General features: G+C 31.7%; 2 protein-coding genes and 1 non-coding gene across 7 annotated transcripts in view; 2 read left to right on the forward strand and 1 right to left on the reverse strand.

Annotated features, from left to right (window-relative positions):
- The window catches only part of LOC117684039 (uncharacterized), a 168,959-nt gene that overhangs the window by 90,034 nt on the left and 52,113 nt on the right, over positions 1-26,812 (forward strand). The window lies entirely within an intron of this gene.
- Positions 6,644-15,111, forward strand: LOC105346934 (uncharacterized). Of its 4 annotated transcripts, none has more exons than XM_066073962.1 (7): positions 6,644-6,965; positions 7,093-7,248; positions 7,510-7,560; positions 7,789-7,851; positions 8,098-8,127; positions 10,439-10,534; positions 14,702-15,111. In XM_066073962.1, exons 1-7 carry the CDS (start codon positions 6,893-6,895, stop codon positions 14,770-14,772), a joined length of 540 nt encoding a protein of 179 aa, XP_065930034.1. In that variant the 5' UTR covers positions 6,644-6,892; the 3' UTR covers positions 14,773-15,111. The 4 variants fall into 4 exon arrangements, with proteins under 4 accessions (XP_065930034.1, XP_065930032.1, XP_065930030.1 ...); XM_066073958.1 differs by having other exon boundaries at positions 6,662-6,965; positions 14,686-15,111; XM_066073959.1 differs by having other exon boundaries at positions 6,666-6,965; positions 7,789-7,833; positions 14,686-15,111.
- Positions 20,260-20,330, reverse strand: Trnak-cuu (transfer RNA lysine (anticodon CUU)). The gene has a single exon. It is a non-coding gene; the product is annotated as a tRNA-Lys (tRNA).

Here is a 26,812-nt window from a genome sequence, read left to right on the forward strand (position 1 = left end):
AAGGTAAACTTTTCTCAATGTATCAAAAGGGTTCACCATACAGGCAATGTTTAGATACTGTTGTCTGCAAACACACTTGTAAATACTTTTCAGATAACGGAATTTTTTCGGGTTTAATGTGCATTTATTTTATAAATACTAGCTCCAGTCTTATTTTTTTCCGTAACAAAGGCTCCAATCACCAAACTATATCATTTTGTCCATACGTAATAAATCCCATTAAAACAGGCAAGCTTTCATAGTATACCATTTGACTTTGTACTATTTCTCAATTGCCTTTTCCCTTAATCTTTAACCCTAGTTACCCAGAAAAGGTTACTGGTCTTATGGGTATACATATATCCTATAGCTAAGTTAACGATTCTCTTTTTTGCGACAGTAAACGTCAGTGATAACATAAGCAATCACGATTTAAGGTGATTTTTGGGAGTTGATTTTAATCAACTCTCCTATGCAGTTACTCAGACAAACCGAAAGTGAAACAGTGTTTAGACCTCAGCACAAATCATTGCTGCTGACAAGACTTAGTTCTTGAAAATAATTGATAAATTTGATGTAATGTATGCTAAAGCGTTGTTTTTCAAGGAAACTTTTTTACAAATACCTTGAAAATAGTCAGATTTTAAATGGTGCGAACAATTTAAATATTTTTTGTAGTCGTATGTATTCCTACGCCAGAGTTCAATATGGTCTCGTTCAACTCGACGCTCGGCTGTCTCTGTAAATCCTTGTCGGAGATTTACGGTGTCAGCCGAGCGTTTGGTTGAACGAGACTAGAGTTCAATATTGCTTGGATCCATATGCAATTTTCGAGAAATATTTCTATTACTGATACATAGTTTTACTGAATTAATTTTATCTTTAAATATTATTTAACATGATTCATATGGGTGTTTCTCGACACTCTTGTCGAAAAAGTACAAAAATTCATATTATAAAAATATGCGTAATTCAAATTAGAAACTACATGTACTTGTCATGCAAAATAACATATCAGTGATTTTAAAATAAATAAACATCGACAAAATCAACTCCCATCAGTTCTTCAGTACTTTGATAAATTTACGCAAAACTTACAACAATCATTTGAATATTTACATGTATTTATCTTTTTTTTTTAATTTAGTAAGAGTCAAAACCTGGATTACCAGCGTGGTATACCTGGAATGGAGTAAAAATGAAATATTTAATTATATAACATACAATTTACAGATTTCTTAATCTTTATAAAGATTGTTGTTATTTTTTGTTTCTATATAATAGTAATGATTAAACTTATTATACCTAAATTTTTAATTAAAATCTCATTTGGTATTAAAAAAAATTGTTGACCAACCAGCTTCCTCAATACAATTCTTGTAATTATGAAGTTCTTTATTCCAAAAATTTCAAGATTTGGGAGAGAGAGAGAGAGAGAGAGAGAGAGAGAGAGAGAGAGAGAGAGAGAGAGAGAGAGAGAGAGAATGCATGTACTAAACTAGTAGTTCTTTTTACATATTAAGCAATATTAGACCTTTTTCTGGCGAGTTATTGTCTCAAGCAAATACATTGTATAATTATGTATCTTATCATAGAACAGAATCTGCATATGATAGAAAATCAACCATTTTATTGATTCAAGATACCTTTTCATTTGTCAAGTAGAGTTGCCGTGCATGTCATTGTCAGTGCTTTTCTGTGTTTTGAAGCCTCTTTTCCTATATATATGATTTTTATACTAGAATTAATGAACTACACGTCGATAATATGTTTTCCCTAGCGTTATATGCAATTCATTTGCATCATATAAAGATATAAAATGCAGAAAGAAAATTGTCCCTTCAATGTTCTATCTTTAACAACGCAACTTTATGTCGATATTACCTATTTCTAACAAAAAATGAGTCTGTAGTAAAAATATACTAATTCATTTTTAGTTGCAGCCCTTGTTGTTTCGAATAGTTGGTAAATAATAAAAGAATGTGTATATCCCTTTTAATAACGCGGGTAGGTCTAGGAAGCATACTTCTAATGGTCAATTTAAAGTCTTGTTTTGACTGTCAAATACAAAATCGTAAGATTCATTAACTCTTTTGAATCAGATCTAAAACTTTTTATTTTCTGTTTAAATACTTTTCAATACATCGGGCAGAATGTTACTCCACATCTCAGTGCATAGGATCAATATACAAAGCAAAATATTTTTCAAGCTAATTTGACTATGTTCTTAATCATTTCAAGTATAAATAACATTTCTAATGATTAGCACAAAAGTCACATTAGCTCCGTAAAAATGTCATATTGTGAGTTATGATATGTAAACAATCTTGTCAAATATTTTAGTATATGTTGTTTAGAGAGGACTCCCAATATTTTTATGCATTATGTTTTATTTTCAATTACGTCATTATCGTTTATATCTCGTAAAAGTAAACGGCACATGTTAAATGGCACGTTTAAAAATTCCCCCTTTGAAAAAAAAAGAGACACAGTTAATTCTATTTTTTAAACGTTCGTTAATATGGTTTACATAGAATGCACTCTGAAAAATAAAAGGTATAGTCTATATTGTACAATGTAAGACTAATAACTGTAATGGATGAATGTTTGAACCTACCTTTGCTCGATTGGACATTGAAAAGAGAACACATGATTTTTTAACTATGCAAATAGCAACTTTATACTGCAAAGTATTGTCACTATGGTCATCTATTCAGTTTAATTTAATAAATCATGCAACAAAATAACTCAAGAGTTTACTAAGTTATTATGAATTAAAATATCGCATGAATTTTATCACAGGGTTGTTATCCGTCCCGTAAGTTGTTTATTTTTTTTACGTTGTGAATATCTATTCTTTAAACAAAGGGGAAACACGATTTGACTGAAGTTAAATAGTCAAACATTTAATTAGAAACACAAACATTTTGTCATCAAGGTTTTTTTTGCAAAAATTCTTAAAGCATAAAAGTAAAAAAGATTATTATGCAAACAATGCCTCATAATGATTTTATTGGCGATATATACCACAGCCAGGAGCCAGGCATCAATTAATGCTTTGTTGAGTATCTCCAAACAATACAGGCAAGAATAGTGAGTCCTGGGAAGATATACTAACCTGCTTTACACTTCAGTTGTTCAAAAAATCAAAAAAGCAGCATTGCCAAAAAAAAAAAAAAAAGAAGGCAAAAATCAATTATAATCAAAATAACATATGATAACCTATGACACACACAGGGCGAAAAACAATCTTTAAGCAAGTCCTTAAAGGTGGCGTAAAGGTGGCTTAAAGGATATACAATCTTTAAGCCACCTTTAAGTCACATTTCAGCTGAGCTTACAGGTCCTTAATGTCCAAACTTCTTTAAGTCACTATAAGCCATCTTTAAGCCACCTTTAAGCATCTTTAAGTGGCATTTACGCTCCCTTTAAGTTGTCTTTAAACCATCTTTAAGTTCCCTTTAAGTGAAGTTTGGTCAAGCTGAACAAAAAAACATATATTAAATGCAAAAGCTCTTTTATAGGGACGAATGGGGGTCATCCGATTGATAATACAATTTCCAAGGAACGGGGGGGGGGGGGGTTGCTACAGGCGGTTTTAATTGTCGCTCCAATAAACACAGATCGCTATCATCAAACCCGCTCCGATGGACACAGATTGCCGTTATAAAATTCTTTATAATTTTTTGGGGGTTTCAAAATTATTGTAGGGGTGAGCGCAGTATCTGTATCTTAATCTGTGCATAAAACTAATGAAAGTATGTTTGATTCCTATTATAAATAAATCAGTGAAATATCTCTCTCTCTCTCTCTCTCTCTCTCTCTCTCTCTCTCTCTCTCTCTCTCTCTCTCTCTCTGTTAATCCGGTTATCAAACAAAATAAAGATAATGAACCAAAAATGCATGATTTAATTTGATAATCGGTTGAAGGTTTTTTTTTTCAATTTTCATAATTGCTAGGTCTAACTCTAGATCTGCTAGATACATGTTAAAGATGAAAATACTCTCAACTGCCTTTGTTATATCGGGCAGGATATTACTGCTTTGTTTGTCTAGACATAGTGTTGTTCTTTGCGTATATCTAATTAGAGTGTATTGTTTGTCCAACTTAAGAAAACCCCTGGAACTAACACAGAATATCCAAGATAAACACAACATTTGAGTCGTTTGCCCAGGTGCACGTTTGTGTATATCTAATTAAAGTCTATTGTTTGTCCAACTTAAGAAAACCCCTGGAACTAACACAGAATATACAAGATATACACAACAGGTGTGTCGTGTGCCCAGGTGCACGTCATGGTTTCTAAAGGCGTTGAATCTTAGTATGTATGAGTATACGATAAGTCTAGTGATTAAAAGTTAATTCACATTTGTAATTCATTTTCAAAGTATTATTTCCTAGCTCTGGGTTTCAAAAATGCTACGTCTACAAATTAAAGATACATTTTTGTAAGATTAAAATCTTGAGGCTAATTAATTAATGTACCGGTGATCATAAATAGGGGTTAATTAGTTAAATATATGTATAAGGGTAATTATGTCACATACCCGGCCTGGTACATAATACAATTGTACATGTATGTACAAGTATATGTATACATCATTTGCAACTGCCACATGCAGTAAATACGTCACCGGTAATTGGTATTATTGTTTGTTATAGAATTGATAGTTTAAAAATCATGTATACAATTAAATATTTAAACATACTGGAATGGCGCCGCGATCATGAAAACCGGGAAATTGCGGGAAATTGAACAAATACCCTAATAGTTTCAATGCATTTAATAAAAGAAATGATTTCATTTTCTTTCTTACATTTTTATAGCTATAAATTAGATAAACGTATATCTACTCGGTTTAAATTTATTAACTTAGAAAGCCTACTAGTGAGCCTAACGGTTTCCATTTAGGTATAATATATGTTTGTTCACTGAAGACCAAGTTCCGTATTTCATTCTAAATACATGCATTCATGTAATTTATAAATTAGATATAATTGATTGTTACAAACTGAATGGTTTGTCAATGGTTTGTCTAAATCTTTTCAAGTAAACACATTCAATACATTGATTCAATATCCACTGATATATATATATAAGTTGCCGTGGCGCAGAGGACGTGTGGTGATGCTAGTAAACAAAGGGTCCCGGGTTTAATTCTCGTCGTGGGCGTTGTTTTTTTTTTTCATTTTATTTTCTAGAACAAAAAACGTTTTTAATACCTTTCCTTTCATAAAGTTAATACATTTTGTTTGTAAATTAGGCACAATATTGATTTAAATTTTTTTAATGGCTTATAGGTGGCTTAAAGGTACCTTAAAGGTAGCTTAAAAGTAGCTTTAAGGTGGCTTAAAGAAGTTTGGACATTAAGGACCTATAAGTTGTCCTTAAGGGTGGCTTAAAGATAGTCTTTAAGCTGCCTTTAAGCCATCTTTACGCTTTCTTTAAGCCACCTTTAAGCAACACATATAGCTTAAATGTGGCTTAAAGATCGTCTTTAAGCTACATTTAAACACCTTTAAGCTATCTTTTAAGGAGAACTTAAAGGTGGTCATTCATCCTGTGCCAACAATTAGTTCTAGCGTAGCCATGGCCTATTTTGCCCAACTTTAGGTGACACTGAGACAATTGCATCACTCAAAAAGGCTTGCAATGCCTGTTGCAGTCTATGCAAAAACATGTCCGATTCCTTTTTTAAAAAGTGGACCTTCATATCTGTGTTGTTTTTATGTAATTCAGTGTACCTGATGGTTTTAACGTTCGACTTGGTTGCTAAAATGAGGTAACCGTCTTTCATGGAGAAAAAAAAATACGTCATCAGTCGGGTCATCCTCATATAAGTTAGTAAGTAATTTGCCCAAATTGACATGCTCCTAATTTGCTATTTAAATTTTTAATCTATTGGACACCAGGTGGCTTAAGCTACTTCCTTATCTCTGTATTCGGTCAAACAATTGTCAGAAAGGACTTTAGGCACTATACCTGTACAATGATCATGGCCCATCATTCTTGTCGCTGGCAACTCGATGGGCCCTTATATTTAAAGATCTTTTCTATGATTCTTTCAATGAAAAAATGACAACAACAAACCGTTAACCAACTCAAAAGACCAAAAAACTAAATACAAATTTAAAGCAGAGCAGCACGGACCTTCAAATAGATAAAGGTAGGATCAGGTGCCTAGGAGGAGTAAGCATGTTCTGCTGACCGGTCACACCCGTCGTGCGCCCAATGTCATATCGGTAAAAATTGCATTATCGGGATATTTTTTGTAATTTTGGAAACATTTTATGATCGGGAAAAACTGAGAAAAATCCGTGGACAATTAGGTATTCAATCAATAGTCCAGAGCAGAGCAATTAAGGACATCTGGGAAAACCCAGAGACAAAATCAGCTGCCTAGGAGGAGTGAGTTTCCTTTACCATAGAAAATGTATAAAGAGATAGTTTGTATGCATCAGTAATGTAACGGATATTATGTTAAAATGTCAATAATTAATCACACATATGATTAAATTTTTAATTAGACAAAAATGTTTAAAATGCAAAAAAAATTGTCTTGTCTTAAAAATGCATTAACTTTTTTTTTTAAAAGTTGGTGACAGAGCTTTATAAATTTTACCTTTTCAAGACCAATTCTGTAGCAATTGAAACTTTTTTTTCTCAACTATATGGGATAAAATATTTGATACGTCTGGAGATGATTGAAACATTATAATAGCTACTTAACATGCAACTTGTATTAATCTAAGCTAAAAACGTAAGGAATTATTAGAATATAATAAAAAAAATTGTTTTCATTCTCTGTGGGGGCAGACTTTTCAAATCAGGTGGTCTAGTATCGATTGACATTGCTGCGTTTAATAGTTAAAAGCCATATCGCTCTGAATTTGGTTAGTTTGAAAGCGACAATGATGCTTACTAAACTGCCTAGTACGGAATGGATCGTTGTTCTTATCAGCATCATTGTTTTTTCAGGAAGAGGTAAGTTTCTTTTTGTGTGAGCAAGTTTGGACAAATGGTTCATTTTAATGTATAAAAAAGAGCAAGATCAATTTAAGGAGGTTCATTTGACAAACATATTAAGATTAGCAAAATTTGTTTTTTAAAGGTTCATATGCTTGTGAAGATGGCAAATGTTGGGGACATTGCAAAAGAAATGCGTTGTGTGTTTGCATGAATAATAACTGGTATCAAACAACAACAAGCGAAATTAAAAGATTAGACCCAACTAATACATCTTTTTCCTCAATTTGCAGTTGTCAAAGTAAGTCGAAGCATTTTTTATCTTTAAAATTTTAATAAATCATTCATTTATTATTTGAACGCAAACAAAATTAACTTTAATTTGAAGGGAAAAAAAAAACACAAGCAAAGACCATTTTAATAAAAATGAAAAAAAGGAGAATCAAAATATTTTGCATGCCAATAGTGTTTTATATTTGCAATCATTTTGTCTTTTCTATAAATGCACACTGTATATGCAACAAAGAAAAGTCAAAATCAAAAAGTAATGTCTTTACATCAGATCCAGATATCAAACCAGTTGAGGAATGTTCAAATCCTTATCTTTATACCAGTAAGTACATAATCAATAAGGTAGGCACAATAAAATGATATATTTATTTTCGTTGTAATTTACCAGTAATTTTATGTATAACATTGAAATAAAAAATAACGACGCTAATACAAACGTCAATAAACCATTCTTTTTTTCAATAATGATCGTGGTGCATCTAAATGTAGAAATACATTATGAAGATTTTTATTGGTGCGTTATTATACTGACGTATTCTTTTTTGAATAGAGCTCGTCGATGATCTCGAGTTTAATAAAACCTTAGTTTTGACAGGTAATATCTCCGACGCAGGTAAACATCGTTTTTAAATACATCTGCAGAGAATTTTAGCAATAATTAATGCAAATATAACGTTCAATCTATTTGTTCCAAATTATCAGAGTTATTGATTACAAGAATAAAATAACATGCTCTTGTTATATAATCTGAAATATCGATCTTTTTTTTTATTACATACACTGGAAATTGTAAATGTTAAAGTATAAAGTTGAACTTCTCTTTAACCTTAATAACGTACTAAAGCGTTTTAATTTTCAGATGAGACAACATGTAGGCAGTTACTCACAGGTTATTATGCTTTAAAATTATTTTAGATATTAATCCTGTTTTAACTTGATTTGTACATATTTTCACTATATTTGTATCTTTTCGCATTTAATATTGATATTTATATTTTCATTGAAAAAAAAAATCTTATGTATCACAAAAATCCCATTTCATTACAATCAATAAATATGGTGTAATGTCACTATGGTTTTAGCATAAAATTGATCTCCTCTTCTTTGTAAACTTAAATTGCTTTCGTCCTTTGCACACTATTATGCTGGTGCATTTACATTATAGAAATGCATGTATTTTTTGTTTTCTTTGCCAAAAGTTAATGAATAAAGGGTTATTTTCGCCCCGTATAATTTCTATACCCTTCTTCACTTGCAAACAGTTTTGTCCCTTGTTGAATTCGTCCAAATACAGTCCTGTTTAAAAAGTGATAATTTGAGACATTGGAATTAGCCCAGTCTTAAATTCGCCCGCTGACGACAAGGGTAAAAGGGGCGAAAAAAAAAACGGGCCGAATACTTCCCTGAATACAGTATTTGACTTCGAAAAACATAGGTTTCCTTTTCAGAATTTATAATTCTTAATTCAGTGGCTTCTACAATGTATCACTATGTATAGCTAAAAGTCAATAAAGGAAATATTGACTGATCATTAATTTTTTTTTATAAATTGACCGTATAAAGGAAATATCTATACAATATTTCAACATTGTTTTATAATTTGCTCTTGATTAATAGATCATTTTTGGTGACGTAATCCTTTGCGACTCCAAAAACAATGCGATGCCGAACATGTGACAGGGAATCAATGCTAATAACTCCCCCCCTCCCCCCCCCCCCCCCAAAAAAAAAAAAAAAAAAAAAAAGACAAAAAACAAAAGACAAAAAAACGTGCGCACAATGCGGCAAAAATTAAAAAGAAAAAAAAAAAAGGAAATCAGATACCAGTATATAAATCTGGGAACTACACGTATTTAGGAGTAAATATATCTAAAATGCATGAATCTGTATGAAATGGACTTTGCTTGAAATCAATATATACATTTTTTGTTCATTAATATAAATGAACGCCTGACCTTGACATCAACAGAAAAACACGAGACCACTTTTATGACAGCTTCTGAAAATACAGTCCAGAATCAAGCTGCAACCGTTGGTAACACTGTTATGAATTGTAATACGTGATAGGTTTGATAAAATAGTTCAAACTTAAACAAGGGCTAAATTAAATGTGAAAGCAATAAGTTCTTAAAAAGAAGATATGTTTGATATACCGTATAACGGGTAATTTTTACTGCTGTGATTTTTTTACGAATTTGTCTTAAAATAGGGCGATTTGAATTTTTACGCATAATTTTTTTACGAATTGGACATGTCCGTAAAAATTAAAATCATCTGTGATAAAAGAGGGGAAAATTTCACCGTGACTTTGTTACAGTTAACACACATACAAATCAGAAAATCGTTTTTCTGTTAACGAGTCCTTATATTTATGATTGTGTTTATTCATTTACCTTTATTTCATATCTGATTTACACTTTACTTATTTCTTTTGATCTGGGCATCATCATTGATGTACACCATGTGCTCGTCTCAGTTCGATTTACCGAGAAAAAAAGAAAGAAAACTCCATTTCAAAATGTTTTCTTTCTCTCTGTTTCTTTCTCTCCAAACCAAGAGACATCTAGCTACTAACGTGGCATTATACGTACTTTAAAAAAATACTCAAGACTGAATAGAAAGATCTGAACTGTTATCACCATGTTACCAAAAACGGTAAAATATACCTACATATACAGCCGCCAGGGACTGAGCTGAAGGTCATGAACATTACTCTCATACGTCCGATGTAGAAAATTTACGTGCGGTGATTTTTTTTACTTCTGTGAAAATTACGCGTTTAATTTTTACGGATTTATAAAACTCGTAAAAATTAGTAAAAATTAGCAGTACGTAAAAAATACCCGTGATACGGTATATCTGATTTATAATACTTTCAGCTGCTCATTTTCATGTTTATTAACATAGGGAACAGCACGACCTTATCATCCACAGAAAAACCCAGGAGCACATTTATTACAGCTTCTAATGGACACAATTTTCAGAATCAAGCTCCATGTGGTTTAACTGTTATCAATATGTTCACTTTAATGGTTAAAAAATACAGAGTGGTAATACGTGAAGAGTTAAATGATATATTTTATACTTAATTCAAAGCTATTTTTTTTTATTGTAGGCAATAAACTTTCTAATTGAATATCCAATATTTATTTGATTTATAATATTATGTCAGCTACATACGTTAATGTTTATAAACGTAGGTGAAAGTACGACCTTGTCATCAACAGAAACATTCGAAACCACATTAATTACATCTGCTAATGAACATACTGTTCAGAACCAAGCTACAAGTGATGGTAAGACTGTTATAAATGAGTTCACTTTCATAGTAAACAGGGATTGGGTCGATTACTTTAAAAAATATATTGATTAAATTACAGTTACAAGCTGATTACATCCAATTTTAGAAGTAATGGATTGCATAAGATCATTTTCCTTCTTGTAATCATGATAACTTATGATTATTTTCTATTACATTACCAGTATTAATAAGGCTTTTTATCTGAATTTTTTTAATCGTGAGTTTAGTTGTTTAATGTTTTGGAAAGATAAATGCATTTTCTACAGGAGTATTAATACTAATATAAAGTTATAATGTTTTCTTTATTTTTTTGGATCATTTTAGCATCATTACCATATTTTTGAGTTGCGTGAAGATATATGTGTTCTAAAAATAAAGGACATTAATTCACCCATCAAATAAGACACAATTTTCATTAAGTACATTTTACTGAAAATCGTTTACACGTAATTTATTGTACACATACATTTACATACACATGCATGGTTGAACTTCGACTACAAACTGGTATATGCCTTTATTCACTCAATGGTTCACACATACACTGATATATCATTGCAGCTATAACGGTATCATCATAGCGTGTGTTACTGTTTTCATACATTTGATATTTGGCCACAAAACAATAAGTGTAAAATGTGTTTTAATATCAATTATAGTCTGCTTTTTATCTGTATTTTTCTAATGCATTTGAAAAAAAAAAGATTTTAGTTTATAATACTGTACATGTATTTTAGTTGTGCTCCTTATTTAGATGAATGATTTAAAAAATATTTTTTTTAACTTTTAAATTCATTCTGATAATACAATTTTGTTGTTACATTCAGGTAGCTTAATTCACCGATCCCTAGCTACTTAAAATTATGAATTGTTATATACAAAGTTTAAATTAGAATTTGGAACACCCCCATCTTAGCTGATTTAAAACACAGGCCGTATTGCAGACTTAACACAAACATATATTATCTTAGTTGCTAAATTACACACTTACACTAATTCATTACTGAAATATTTCATACCTAGCATTAAACCTTATTCACCTGTCCTAATATTTCGAATGAACTGTGATTTTATTCATTTTTTAGCTTATCTGAGCTTATATATATTCTGATCACATTTTGTCCGTCGTCCGTCTGTCTGTCCGTCTGTCCGTCTGTCTGTCCGTCTGTCTGTCCGTCTGTAAACTTTTAACATTTTGAACATCTTCTCTAAAACCGCTTATCCAATTTCAACCAAATTTGGCACAAAGCAACCTTATGGGAGGGCAAATATAAATTGCAGAAATAAAAGTCCGATCTGTATTCAAAGCGTAGAAAACATTGAAACTGTAGAAAAAGGGGGATGCATTTTTAAAAATCTTCTTCTTAAGAACTACTGAGTCCATTTCAACGTAGTTTAGCATAAATAATCCTTATGGGACGAAAAAAAAATTGCAAAAATTAAGGAATAGTTCTGTTTCAAATCTAAGTAATTACGAAAATAATAATAAAGGAAAGGCGTGTTTCAATCAGTTTAATAGCTTCGGGTTCGGCATCCAGTAAAATGGGTAGGCAGGACTTGGCCTGGGCAAAACAAAAGATTGGCAGTTATTAATCTGCCAATCATATTAAAATTTCAGGATATTTGATAGACCAGTATATTTGTATTCGCTGTAGATATTGCTGCAACATAATGCGTATTTGGAATTGACGATTGCCGATCTCCCCCGGCTTTTATTTTGCCACGGCCCGGGTTTGCATACCCATTTTACCAAGACTCGTATTCCATACTTCTAAAACGAGGTTCTTTGTTTAAAGCAGCCATGACATTATACGAAAAAGGGACGATCTGACTATGATGAATTTGCTTGTTGTGCAACAGTTCGCGTATGAAGGGAAATTTTTTAAACATGCAAAATATATTGGTGCCGATTTTGTGAAGTAAATTGAGGCTAAATATTTCAATGCGTTGACAGTTTTCACACATGACGTTGGTGTTAGCTTGTTCTGATTTTCGTTTCGTTTTCATTTTTTATGCTATGAAACCTGGGAACTATTGTCTGTATTTCGTGATTTTTATTAAGCAAAACCTGATGTATCAAAAAAGTACTGAAATACAATACATTCTATCGGTAATTCGGCACTATCTTTTGCGTAATGGTAGATTAATGCAATAGGTTTTGTAAAGATGCTCGGCATTTTCTCGAGTTTATTCAGTTTAAATAGAGTTTGATACCGCTGACGGAAATATGTAGGTATATACATGTATACATGTATATACATGATTCATTTCGAAAAAATAAATTGTGTTCTTTAATTGTTATAGTGCATGTTTCTTGTGTTTAATTGTTTGCATATTTGAGTTTTAAGCTTCGAATTATAAGCAATATACAGAGATTTGCTCACAATTCGATGTTTGTACACATATCTTAAAAACTAAAGATTAAAAAAATCAAAAAAAAAGTTGTCATCATTTTTAAAGAAAATTTTCAAAGTCTGTTCTTCCAGAAACCAACTTAAACAACTCACTGTATTGTAAACTTAACCTTTTTTCGTCATTATTACTCCTACTGTACATGTGATCCTTGACCGTGTTTGTGTACATTTTGTAAAAACTGATTTTGAACCTCAAATACCAGTGAACTGGTCTTGAGTGAATAAAAGAATTGAAAATCTTAGGCCATCCTTTTTTTCCATTTTAACTGCTGAATAGGAAATACCAAGTTAAAAATCTTAAGCTGAATGTAATAAACTCATGTGAACAAAATATGACTCAAACCTAGGCGAACTGTGAACTCTGTATCTTGCTTATAATTCTACGATTGACGCTGAAATTTTGGTTGAACATTAGAAATTCTATATGAATTAGAGTATGTTAAATACTTGTACAAACAAAATAAAAGAATGATATTCTGTATATACCTACTCTCTGGGGCCCCCTCTTTATACAATAAATAATGTGATATCTACGTCAATTTTGATAGTTTTTCAGACACGAGTAAATAAAAACGACATTTTTAAAACGGTGTCCCTAGTTCTGACATATTTCTGTTGCGGGGATAAAGTAATTATTGCTATTCCTAAGAAAATATCACAGGGGGAAATTATCCTGGTTTGTACGCAAGGTAAATAACAGTCATTTAATTATAATGGAGAAGACAAATTAAATTTTTGAATGTTTTTAATTTGAGGAATTTAGCACATTGAGGTACAATTTTCTTTTTCACATCTATATATTTTTAAAATAAAAAACAATAACTATTATATATTTTTTTAAATACAATAACTAGTAAGTAGTTGATGTAAAAAATGTACATGTACCTTTATGCTCTCATATATTTTGATCGCTTTACAAAATGTGTGTGTGGGGGGGGGGGGGGGGCAGAACGAAAATATAGGAAATTGGAAGTTAACAATGTACCCCTACCAAATGTTTAGTTTTATATCTTGCGTAGGATTTTCTTATTCTGGTAAAAAAAAAGTATTTCATGAAGGTACAATGTCAAAGATTACGTGTATGCAAATATAAGTGTAAAATTCGAATATTTTACAATATTTATTTTTTGTTATTCTACCGAGGGACCATATGGCACAATATTTTTTGAACGCCCATTGTTGCTCAAGTGAGCGATGTGGCCCCATGGGCCTCTTGTTTTACTATAAAGGTAAACATGTACTTGTAATAAGAAAAACGAATGATTTCTGATTACTCATGATAACTTAGCAACCAGTATTCGATTACAGCTGAATAACTGAATATGGTTAACCCATCGCTGATTGTAAAGAATAAAACAATACGTAAAAAGTTTAATGAAATATTTAACACTTAGGATAAAGTTTAATTGAAAAAATAAATATTCAATTTTGAATAACACATCTTTTGAAGGAAGCAATTATTTGTTTCTGGTAACCTAATCTAAATTGCAAATCGCTTAAAGGCCTAGAAGGAGAGGCCACATTTCTTAATCTGTAAGACTTGTGTTGTACTCTCCCTCCCTCTCTCTCTCTCTCTCTCTCTCTCTCTCTCTCTTTCTCTCTCTCTCTCTCTCTCTCTCTCTCTCTCTCTCTCTCTCGCATTGTACTGCTAATTTTAATGAACATTTATTGCTTTATTGTGTTGTTTTTAAAACTGATGATGATATTAATAATTTCCATTATATTTTCAAAGCCATGTGTCCTTGCAGTTGTGAATATTTCGACAAAATCGAATACTGGAGTCAAGAGGCTAACCAAATCAAACAATATAACGAATTGAGTCAGCAACTTGCCCAAATCAAGAACATATTGAAGATGGAAACCAAAAATCTGACAGCTTATCTTAATACAAAGAAAAGCGTTGGCGATAAGCGTCCGTCAGCCCGAGCCACAGGATACGTGGGTGGTGTGATGCTGGTCCTCATACTTTGTTGCCTGGTTCTCCTGGACATCCTCAAGTGTTCCCACTAAAAGTTGATAATCAAAAACATATTAAGGCATTTTCACAGGATCCAAAGCCATATTTTGAAGAAAAAAAGTCACAGAAGTGCAATTGCGTATCAACAATTTGGACATAAATATCTTCAAATTTTGAATACAGATTGATACTACAAGTAACTATATATGTTTAGACCCATAAGACATTAATGACATTATTGAAAAACCAGAGAAAAGACGTCACAAACATATGATGCTATTTCATAACGTCGTCCGGAAAGTTGACAGCATAAAGCGCGTTATTTTTACAACGTGTAGTAATTTTACTTGATTTTTTTAAATTCAGCAAAGTTATTATCTTCATGGTGGGTTAGTTTTGGAGATTGTTGCGACATTTTTAGAATTCGGTTAACTTTTTAAACTGTATCCACATTTCTCTTATTTTATTTTAGATTGTTTTTAAATATGCTAATTTAGTATTGGCTATGTTGTAAAAATATTTTATTATTAAATTTAGTGTACGTGTTGCGTGCTTTTTTTTTCTTTTTACTTCATATCGTTATTCATGAACAACAGGGGCTAAATTATTCAGAATATCTCAATCTGCTTGATTTCAGGGAAGGAAAATGGGGACCTGGCAAATATTATCATTCTTTAACAAAGACTGTTAATATTACTACTTTCAACAATTCAAATTCATTTGAATAAACCAAAGAGTATTTTGCACACACTATACAGTCAATTATGTTTTAAAATACATGATTTAATGGATAAATCAAATGTTTACAATTTGCTTCTATTCTAAAATTAAAGGCAACAATCCCTTTATTTTGGCAGAGTGTATACACGGGGTAATAGACCGTAGCTTCAATATTTGTTTAGGTTGTTATAGACAGCAGTCACTGTCCAATATACGTAGCTATAGTCTGAAGATTTCTGACCCTGATGGTCTAGTAATCCTTAAGTTAAAAAAAATTGTCGGTTCATTAATTTAATGGTTTATATTCATAAATTCAAAATAAATTCAAAAAAGTGCAAGTTTTTGAAGTTCTGAACAGCACTAAAATATAATGACTATAGTTTGTATCGAGTTATCGTTTCCGTCACATTTGGACGATTTTTAATTACAATACACATACCCGTGAAAGAAAAACCAATTGAGTTCGTTGACAAGGAAAATACCATTGACACATTATCATTCTTCACTCTAAAAAACCCAGATTTCTTATGGAGATTTATAATGAGGAATGTTTACATGATGATGTAAATCTTTTCTCCATTCGGAAGTCACCTGTAATACCTTGCAACTTTTTTCAACGTTATAATCCGGGTGCTTTCATAATTTTTGCAATACGAAATGTTTATTTTGTTTGAAGTCAAACCGTAAAGTCGATGTTATATTCGAATGCCGCAGTCAACAATCAAGCTTCATTACTATGAAGGGAATGACAAATTCTCAAAAACCATGTAAAATGGTCAACTAATGAATTTTTTTAAAGCTAAATCGCATCTTGCAATATATGCGATGTGTATTTTTTTCCATTAAAATTCTGAATTTTTTTTTATTGCTGTCATCTGCATCATTTGTGATTAATTTTGATTAATTTACATGGACTGGTATATCTAAAAGTAATAACATTCTGTTGCATAAACACATATTATTTAATTTTACTAAAGTTCAGGGAATTCTTAAAAAGCATTTTCCTGTTATCATTTTAATTAATATACACGGAATATTACATTATCAAATTAATATTTTATACAGGAAAGAAAAAAAATGTGTTTTACTTGAAATTCAGGGAATTTTTATATTGCAATTTCCGACACCAATAATGGTTGATTGACACCGACTGTTGCGTTGTGAAACAAATATTATATATACATTAAACGCATTTTGTGTTTTATTTTTATTTCAGAAAATCACCTTATTGCTACTTCTGGTCCAATTTAAGTTGATTTACATGGAATGGTATCTGTACTTAATGAAAAAAATATTTCATCATAAATCATTTTGTGTTACGATGTTACTTGCACATAACACGAGGTACCATTTTTTTCTAATTGAATTAGCTTCGCTCAACGCAGAAAACTAAAATTAAAACTTGTGTAAAGCCTTAAAAATTTCAGTTTTAATAGCTTTGGTATGTGTTTGATCAAGTTCTGTAAAAATCTCAAACATACATGTTTGCAAAATTGCCATTCACATCTATACACATTTGGGATTTTGAAAAGAAAAACAAACTTCTCCGGCTTAAAGAAATTTGTTTTTCCCGGCAATTGTTTGTAACTGTCCTGTTCTGGAATAGAATTCTGTACTTCTTTCGGAACAAAGTTTGTAAATCGATCTTGATCAACATGATGTACCTATAATTACATTCAAATGAGGAGAAACAAACCGTTAAAATTGTAGAAATAGAAGAGTTACAATATGTTTAACAGAGAGTGAGATATGCGGTAAGAAGTTTTTAGCCCAAAATAAAAATTATTCAACAGATAACTGCCACAGAAGACATATTTTTTTTTTTACCTGATAACTAAAAGGAAAGCAAAACACAAAAGAATCATGCTTGCAGACAACATTGGCATCTTTTGAGTTTTTTCAAGTAATCTTTAACCGGAATAGTGCATTTAATGCTCTTATTAAAAAGCTTGAACAACGTAATAAAGAAATGAAAAAATAAACGAGTAATCCCTATGATAAATTTCTGTGGGTATACCAGTGTATTTCAGGATCTTTATATTGATTTTCATCGGATGCATGCCACATTTTAAAGTCTAACTGTAGGGAATGACACTAGCTCGCAAAGACAGACATGATTCACCAGTGCAAACTGCTCTGGATATGGACAATTGTTCTCCTAAGATTCTGTACTACTGTTTCCAAAACAAGTAAGGTGTTTTGTTAATTTAAACTTAGAGTGGTAAATTATATCAAACTATTTTGAAATGATAAACAACTTTAATATGCAAACACAATAATGAAAAATAACATAACACTTCATTTTTTCAAGATTTTCCAAAACGTTTTGGTATTTAAAACCCGACCTCACTGAAACCATGTTTGGTCAATATAAATTCAAATGGAAAATGTAAATTCAAAATGAAGTAGAAAATTAAGACTCTTGTATTTATCGTATTGTGTTTTGTTCAGAAACAGACGAATATATTTTTACCATAGTTTAAACTACAGTAATACTAGAAAAACCATGGATATGATTGAAGCTAGGAATGGTGATACGACACTTTAGTGAGCTTATATACTAGTAATCCATTGCAGGTGAACTATGATAAAAGCTGTTTTATGTCCTTAAAATGATATTTTAGAGGAGCTGTTACTCATCCAAATGCAATCATTTCTGCCATGTGTTTATCATACGAACGTTTTACTTAAAACAGTGAATACCTTTCATCAACTTAAATAAAAAGAATACTACTTGGCAATTGCATTCGTATAAAGACAATTAATTACCTGTATATATCATGACAGTTAATTGTTAATGAATGCCTATCGTACGTTTTCATCATGCTCCTGGGAATACAGTTGGTACTTAGATATAGCACTACTATTCATGCATAAACAGAATTAATAATATGTTTCTTTTTATTACAAAGCCATGTGTCCTTGCAGTTGTGACTATTTCGACAAAATCGAATACTGGAGTCAAGAAGCTAACCAAATCAAACAGTACAATGAACTGAGTCAGCAACTTGCCCAAATCAAGAACATATTGAAGATGGAAACCAAAAATCTTACAGCTTATCTTAATACAAAGAAAAGCGTTAGTGATAAGCGTCCGTCAGCACGTGCCACAGGGTATGTGGGTGGTGTCATACTGGGTATCATACTTTGTTGCCTGGTTCTCCTGGACATCCTAAGGTGTTCTTATTAAAAGCTAATAATCAAAAACATATTAAGGCATTTTGAAAAGAGGAAATCCATATTGTGAAAAAAGGTCACAGAAGTGTTAAGAGGGTGTCAACATTTTGGACGTAAATATCTTGAAATTTTTATGTGATGATGATACCAGTAACAATATATACTTAAGACCATAGGAAAGGGTGTTATGACATTATTGACACATTGTTTTCCATGGTTAGTTAGTTTGATAGATTGATGTTGCCATTTTTACAATTAGGTTAGCTTTTAAAGCTGTATCGACAAATTCATATTGATTTTTCTTTCATTTTTTTTTTATTTTAGATATATAGAAATATGCTTGTTAAGTATTGGCTATGTTGTAAAAATATTTTATTATTAAATTTAATGTGTTGCGTGCTTCTTTCTTTTACATTATTTCGTTATTCATGAACACTAGGGGCTGAATTATTAAATTATCTAAAATTACTTGAATTCAGGAATGGATATTCGATTTATTATTGATTTTAATGTTTTCAGCAATTAAAATTGATTTGTATAAACCTAAAGGTATTTTGCACACACAATACAGTTGCTTACGTTTTAAAAGACATGATTTGATTGATAATTGACCAATACAAATGTTTACAATTTGCTTCCATTTTAAAGATAACAGCAATAATCCCTTTATTTTGGCAGAGTGTATACACGCTGCAATAAACCGTAACTTCAATATATTTTTTGCGTTTTTATAAATAGACTTTGAGGCAGTGACTGTCCAGTAAACGTAACTGTTAATGATAATGATGGTACAGTAATCCTTAAGTTCAAAAGATTGTCAGTTCATTGGTTTGACGGTTTATATTTATAAATTTAAAATAAACTCAAATAGTGCAAGTATCCGAAGTTTTGAACAGCACTTATAAAATGATATTGACTATAGTTTGTAACAAATTATCGTTTTTGTCACTTTTGGACGATTTTTGATTACAATAGGAACACCTGTGAAAGAAAACAATTGAGTTTGATTAAAATGAAAATATTATTGACACATTTTCATTCTTCACTCTAAAAGTTTCACAGGAACAAAACAGATTTCTTGTGGAGATTTTAAATGGGAAATGTTTACATGTAAATATTTTCTCCATTCGGAAGTCACGTGGAATACCTTGCAACATTTTTCAACGTTATTATCCGGGTACATTTGCAGTACAAAATATTGACATTGTTTGTTTGAATTATATGTTATATTGAAATACAGCAGCGAAGAATGATATTTTTTAATTGCTTTAATATCAAGAATCATTATTAGGTGAAGAATAACAAATTAATTCTTAAGAAAACATGTGTCACAGGGTCGTAAAGAAATATCGATCGAAGACTTGGATTCGTGCTTCTATATGCTTTTATACGATATAAGAAAAGAAACCAGGTCTTTGATCGTTATTTCTTTACGACCCTGAGACAATGGCACCCAACGTGGGGCTCGAACCCACGACCCCGAGATTAAGAGTCTCGTGCTCTACCGACTGAGGTACTCCTGGAAAAATTCTGCAGAACTTGTTTCTATAGAGAGTTATCAACCATTAGATCTTGTTTGTATGGAATATTTATCACTGGAAAAAAGTAAGGGTGGTTTTTAAAACATCCTGCTCATAACAGGTCATTTTACTCGTTACTCACAAGCTTTTCCTTCCAGAAACCAAACAGCGAAAACCACTGCAAAGATTTTGTTTGAAAATTTTATAGTTCATTATGGCTTTCCAAACAGGTTGCATAGTGACCAAGGTAGAAATTTTGTTAGCAATGTTATTAAGGAGCTGTGCAGACTAGCAGGAGTGTAGCAATCGCGAACGACGCCCTATCACCCAATCGGTAACGGGATGGTTGAAAGATTCAACCAAACTTTAATAAAAATTCTAGGTAATCTAAAAGATAAGCAAAAAGAAGATTTGAAAGCGTATGTTAGTACTCTTGTGCATGCATACAATGCTACAAGACATGATAGTACACTGTCAGGTTATACGCCATTTTATCTCATGTTTGGCAGGCATCCGCGTCTGGCAATCGATGCGTACCTCGGGTTAGAACCTAACGCGGAACAAATTCGTAGTCATGATAACTATGCGAAAAAACTCCAAAAGCGGTTAAATTTCTCTTACAAGATAGCTTCCCGAGAAGCAGATAAAAGTGCTCACCGCTATAAATCGCACTACGACTCGAAGGTAAGAGAGGCTACCGTTCATGCGGGAGACCGTGTTCTCATTAGAAATGTTGGCTTAAAGGGCAAACACAAACTGGCAGATAAGTAGGCCAGAGATACATATATTGTTATAAATCATCCCAATTCCGACATCCCAGTGTTTCAGGTTAGGAAAGAGTTTGGGAATAAAAATAACTTAGACATTGCATAAAAATATGCTACTCCCCATTTTCTGACCAGAGCAAACCTAGCTCAACTTTGCTCAAACACAGTAACTAATCTAAAGCTTGTCAACAACCAGAGAACCTCACAAGCAAATCTTCTAGGGTTGATTATATTGTTTCTCTTCAATCTAGTTCTGAGTCTTAGTCAGAGGATTCAGATTCTGGATCATCTGATGGTGGTATTGTTTATATTATACCCCAGAGACGGGTTAATACTGCACCGGGTATTTATAGGTATTCACTCCTTAGTTCTATTTATTCTCAAATCAGAACCATTCTATTACTCCTAGATCCTTATTTGATGAAGGTAATTCTTATAGTCCTTCTACCATGAATCGTAATGTGTCTGTTCACTCTCCTTCTGTAAGAGAATCACCAATTCTGCGGAAGTCTACCTGACAGATTAGGCCACAAAATAGGTATGGTGAGTGGGTGAGTCATCCAATAACTCCTGTGTATTTTGTGTAGTGTATTCAGGGGAGATTGTCACATATAGTTTGATTTCAGTTTTATAAAGTCTGATTTCAGGTGTAACTTTGATCAGATTGCTTGTTGTTTGCTACTGTTTTTAAATTGTGATTCCATTATTGAAAAAAATGTCAGGAGCCATTTTCCTTCGCAGGGGAGATTGTCACAGTTCATATATATTTATTTATGTAAATTTATTATTTATTTATCACCAGCGCGCATTGCTGATAGAACGCATTGCTGTATGTATGAACGAATGCACGTGTGAATGTTGTAATATGTCACATGGTTTTTATAAGTGACCAGGTATACATGTTTTATTGACCAATGACAGACGACTTTTAAGTCATTAATATGCATGCGTTACTAACTTTATTCACTATATAAGCGGAAGTCCCGCCAAATCCAGTACCCAAAGATTCTACCCTTTACGGCGCTAGATTCATGTACCAATGTACTCCTGATCTTCAAAGATTCAGTATATCCATTTATTATTTAATGTCCTGGATACCTGGTAAGATCACTTTTAAACATATTATTGTAATATAATATTCAGTGATACTGTCGGTAAATCACCGGTATTATAATTGGGAAAACCATTGTGTTTGTAATTTATTAAATATGTAGTACATGTAATCGTCTCTCGTCAACGCGTGTGTGTTGTGTTGTGAATGTGTTTTCTGTGTTTTCTAGTTTTCTTTTCTTATATCATATAAAAGCATATATAAGCACGAATCCAGACTTCGATCCATATTTCTTTACGACCTTGTGAGACATGTAAAATGGTCACCTTATAGAATTTATTTTATTCCGAACCGAATACAATCTTCCAATATGTAGTAAATGTATCTTTGTTAATTATTCGAAAAATTGATTTCATTGCTGTCATCCGCATCATTTGTAATTAATTTTAATTGACTGGTATATCTAAAAGTAATAAAATTCTGTTACGAAATCACATATTTCATTAAATTTAAGTTCAAGGAATTTTTTCAAAGCATTTTCCTGTTTTAATTTTCATTTTGATTGATCTAAACGGAATGTTATATTATCAAATTAATATTTTATACAGAAAAAAAAAATTTTGTTTTACTTAAAGTTCAAGGATTTTTTGAATTGCCATCCTGGCACCAATAATGATTAATTTACCCCAACTGTTACAAAAAGAAACACATATTTTATACATAAAAAAAATTGTGTTTTACTTTCATTTCAGAGAAGTCCCTTATTGCACTTCTGGCACCAATTTAAATTGACTTAAATTGATTTACACGGAATGGTACATCATGAAATAAATATTTTATCATAAAACATTTTGTGTTTCGTCGTTGCATGCACATAACACGAGGTCCCATTTTTTCAGTCAGTGATGAGTGATGACATTAATTGGAGTATACGTTACATGTGTAAACTCAATTCGTAGTGTTATCACAGACAAATACACTGGAAATTGTAAACATGTTATAAAAAAAGAGCGCATTTAAATCATGACCTTACGGGTCAGGGAAGGGTCACAGGATGGATTTAAAAGATTATAGGAAACGATTACGTAGCAATTCTAAAACCTTTTTTCTTATTAATAAAAACTTAAATTTTTGAAATTTAGAAAGACGATAATTTGATGCTGTGATTTACATTTTCAAAAATTCGTCATTCTGTCACTTTCATTATCTACTGAAGTCCGTGGGAGGGGTTGATCATACAACAATGTATTTAAAAAAGAATTTCCTAGAGCAGCATAAGGCATATTACGTATCAAATTAGTAAAAATACTATGAAAAGTACTGTTAGAATATGTTAAAGTTAAAGAACAAGTGCACTTAAGCTATAGAGAATGGGCCCTTTTTCAGTACCGTTTTTATGTAGAAATAATCAACAATTTTGCTTTTTTCTTGTAATAGTTAAGCACTGGTGATACTTCTGATTTATGTGTACGCTTAAATTTACAAAACTTAGCATACAGTTTAAAAAGTTGAGGATTTTTGAATGCCTATAAATAATCTAAATCCGGAAAAATCGTATCGGACCTACTTGAATTGTGCCTATTTAAATCAGAGACACTTAAATCAACATTGCTCTGTTGGTGAAATGATTGGCGCGTTTGCAGAATTATACTTTATGCATTATTTTAGATAGTTTACGTCTGAAAAAAAATCGAATAAAGCTTTGAAGTTGCATATTACAATAGTGAAACAATCATTCCTGGCCATACAAAGATGATGGAAAGCGATGTAAAACGTGTCAATCATTTACAGTGAGCACATTTAAAGAACGTTTACCTGGATTGAACCCACGTGATTGTTTGAAATAATTTATTCCATTCGTGGGTTCAAACATGGGTCATGCAGGTAATAGCTGTCGCTTTCTATAGGAAAACCCTTAAAATGTTCATACGTTTTTCATTTTTTAGGTACCAGCCTAATGTAGTACAAACTTCTTATTTTCACAGGAGTTTTCTAAATGTATAATGCGTATTTTCTCTTTACCACAAGTGTGTACTCGGTTAGGCTGACAGTAAACAAAGGCTTTGAAATGAATGCCTGTCCTCGATATACTATACAAAATCACGAATGTCTGCTGACCCGTACTATGATTTAAAGCTTCGTGCTTTTTATCGACAATAACTTCAGCGCTAAAACTTAATAATTCTTATGTAATAGATATCAATAGATAATGTTAGGGAAAAAATATGCTTATTTTAAACCTTCATTTTTTCACTTTTTACCGGGGCCCATAAGTGCACTCGTCCTTTATTCTTTTTTATGGGGCCGCGTTTTTTGGCACGGTGAGAAAGACAATTTTCCTATCAAAATCGATTAAAACATTTTGTAAACAAAAAATATTTCAAATCAATACATTCTAAAGCACATGCAAGAGAAATAACCTACATTCCATGCAAAAATGCCACCAGGAAATTATCCCCAACGCGTTTCTTTTTCAAAGGCAAAAACCAAATTGACGATTTGGGCACAGAAAATGCATTGGCGGATCGGTACTAAGTGCGTCACTAGACGCAGAAAGCAAGTGTGTGTTAAAAATGCACATATATACATACTGGTTGTTATATATAACATATACAATAAATAAATCGCAATAGATTAAGTTGGCAGAGTACCTCTCTTTATATCTCTGAAAAAAGGCGATTAAACATGGACTCCTTCATTTTGAATTTGTTTTAAATAAAAAAAAAATCTGATGACGACACTCCAATTCTTCATATTATGTAAATATTTAATTTCTAATTTGCATATATTGTTACAGAACATAAAAGAAGCAAAACTAGCTATTTTTAAATACCGGTATCACTTTTCTCGACTGACATATAAAGAGAGAGAAGGCATGCAAATATTTCCTCGGCGCTTTTCTACCTCGCTTTAACTTCCTTTGATTGTATCTTGAAAGCGTGGCAATATATAGAATTATTTAAGTTTACTCCACTAAATTTGTAAGTCATTTTTCTCTTTCTTGTTCCCGAAATACACCGATTTGGAGATTTATCACTCTTATCTCGGTAAATTGTGTTTGACTGCATCAGCTGTCACGTAGGAAAAAGAACGTAAACTGCTGAAAATGTTTTTGCTCCGTACATGTATTTCTTCATTAAAAACAATTTATATCCTAACATTCTAAATTTGTTGGAAAGTAAAATGTTATTAAGTAGAAACTATGGGTGGATCGCATAATAAGTTTTTTTTAACGATTTTTGATACGTAAGATATCCGTGTATGAATATTTACGCCTACAACATTCGCGCAATCAAGTCCGTTTTGTCTTCAATCTGTATATAAACGGGTCCGGTCGATGCTTACGAGTTGCAAACCTTTTCCTCTGTTTGAAACGTAAGTCAGAATCACTATTTTAAAACCAGTTAAAAAGACAACCAAGTAACATTATCCTTAACACATTATAGATATAAACACATATACAAGAAAACACACTGATGCAAGCTTCAAATTGGCCGCAAAAATATAATCGTTGTTTGAATCATCATGGTTGTTTACACATAAAAAAAAACATATCACAAGGGAAAAAATAACGAGTGGGTTGTACTAATTTTGATGATAGATTTTAATTAATTTTCAGTAACACGTTTTGAAGTTTAACATTTTACCATAATCATCAGAGTCGAGTTCGTTACTGTATGCATTTCTAACGGTAGTTCTATGATCATTGCCATATTATTAAGTAATGGGGAACACATTGATTTGTATATTATTCAAATACAAAGTCATTATTCCCTTGGAGATTCTTTTTTTTTAAACCATTTTTTATTTCTTGTAGCATTGTATTAAATTAAAACTTAATGCATTAGTTTATATGATTTCAAGGTACCACATAATAACAAATAAATGGATTATTTTAAAGATACATGTAAGATCATGCTCATCCAGAAGAAACTGCACAATTTCAAATGTAAAAAATAAGCAGGATAATTTTTTCCTAAATGGAATTATAAATCTTAGACACACTTCTTTTATGAAGGTAATCATGGTTTTTTATTAGCATGAGGTTCTCAAAAGAAATACAAATACATGTAAGTCAGGTCTGCTCAAATTTTCATGTCATTTCAGTTTTTCCGGTCTTTCATATTTGTGCGTAAATAAGTGGTTTCGGTGCCATTTCGTGATACTTTTGTACGACATTTCACATGGAAATATAATAAATACACGTACAAAGTCATTTTATTTGATGCAGAACATAGAAATTCAAATATATCATGTATATAAAATTTCATGTCATTCAGGTCTTTAATGTTTCAGGTCTTTAGTATGTCCCAAAAACCGATTCCTATTATTTGTTTTATAAAGAATGAAACACTTCGAAATTTTCTGAATAGACTTGTCTCGGTAAAAACGCGCCTAACACGACAGTCTATGGTCTACTTTATATTTACGAGTAAAACAAAAAAGGATTTAATAATTTTAAAAGGCTTAAAACATATTTCTACATGCAAATTTACTTTTAGTTCATGAAAATAAGCATGTCATTAATTCTATAAAATAAAACTATCCCGCAGAATCGTAGTTACAATATCTAAACGTATATATCAAATAACGGACCGTCATCTGGCGGCCCGTAATAAGAAATAAGTATGGTGGTGGTTTGTGTGTGTGTGCGGGAGTGGGGGTGG

The sequence above is a fragment of the Magallana gigas genome, chromosome 10 (genome assembly GCF_963853765.1).
Source record: "Magallana gigas chromosome 10, xbMagGiga1.1, whole genome shotgun sequence".
In the NCBI taxonomy this organism is placed as follows: Eukaryota; Metazoa; Mollusca; class Bivalvia; order Ostreida; family Ostreidae; genus Magallana; species Magallana gigas.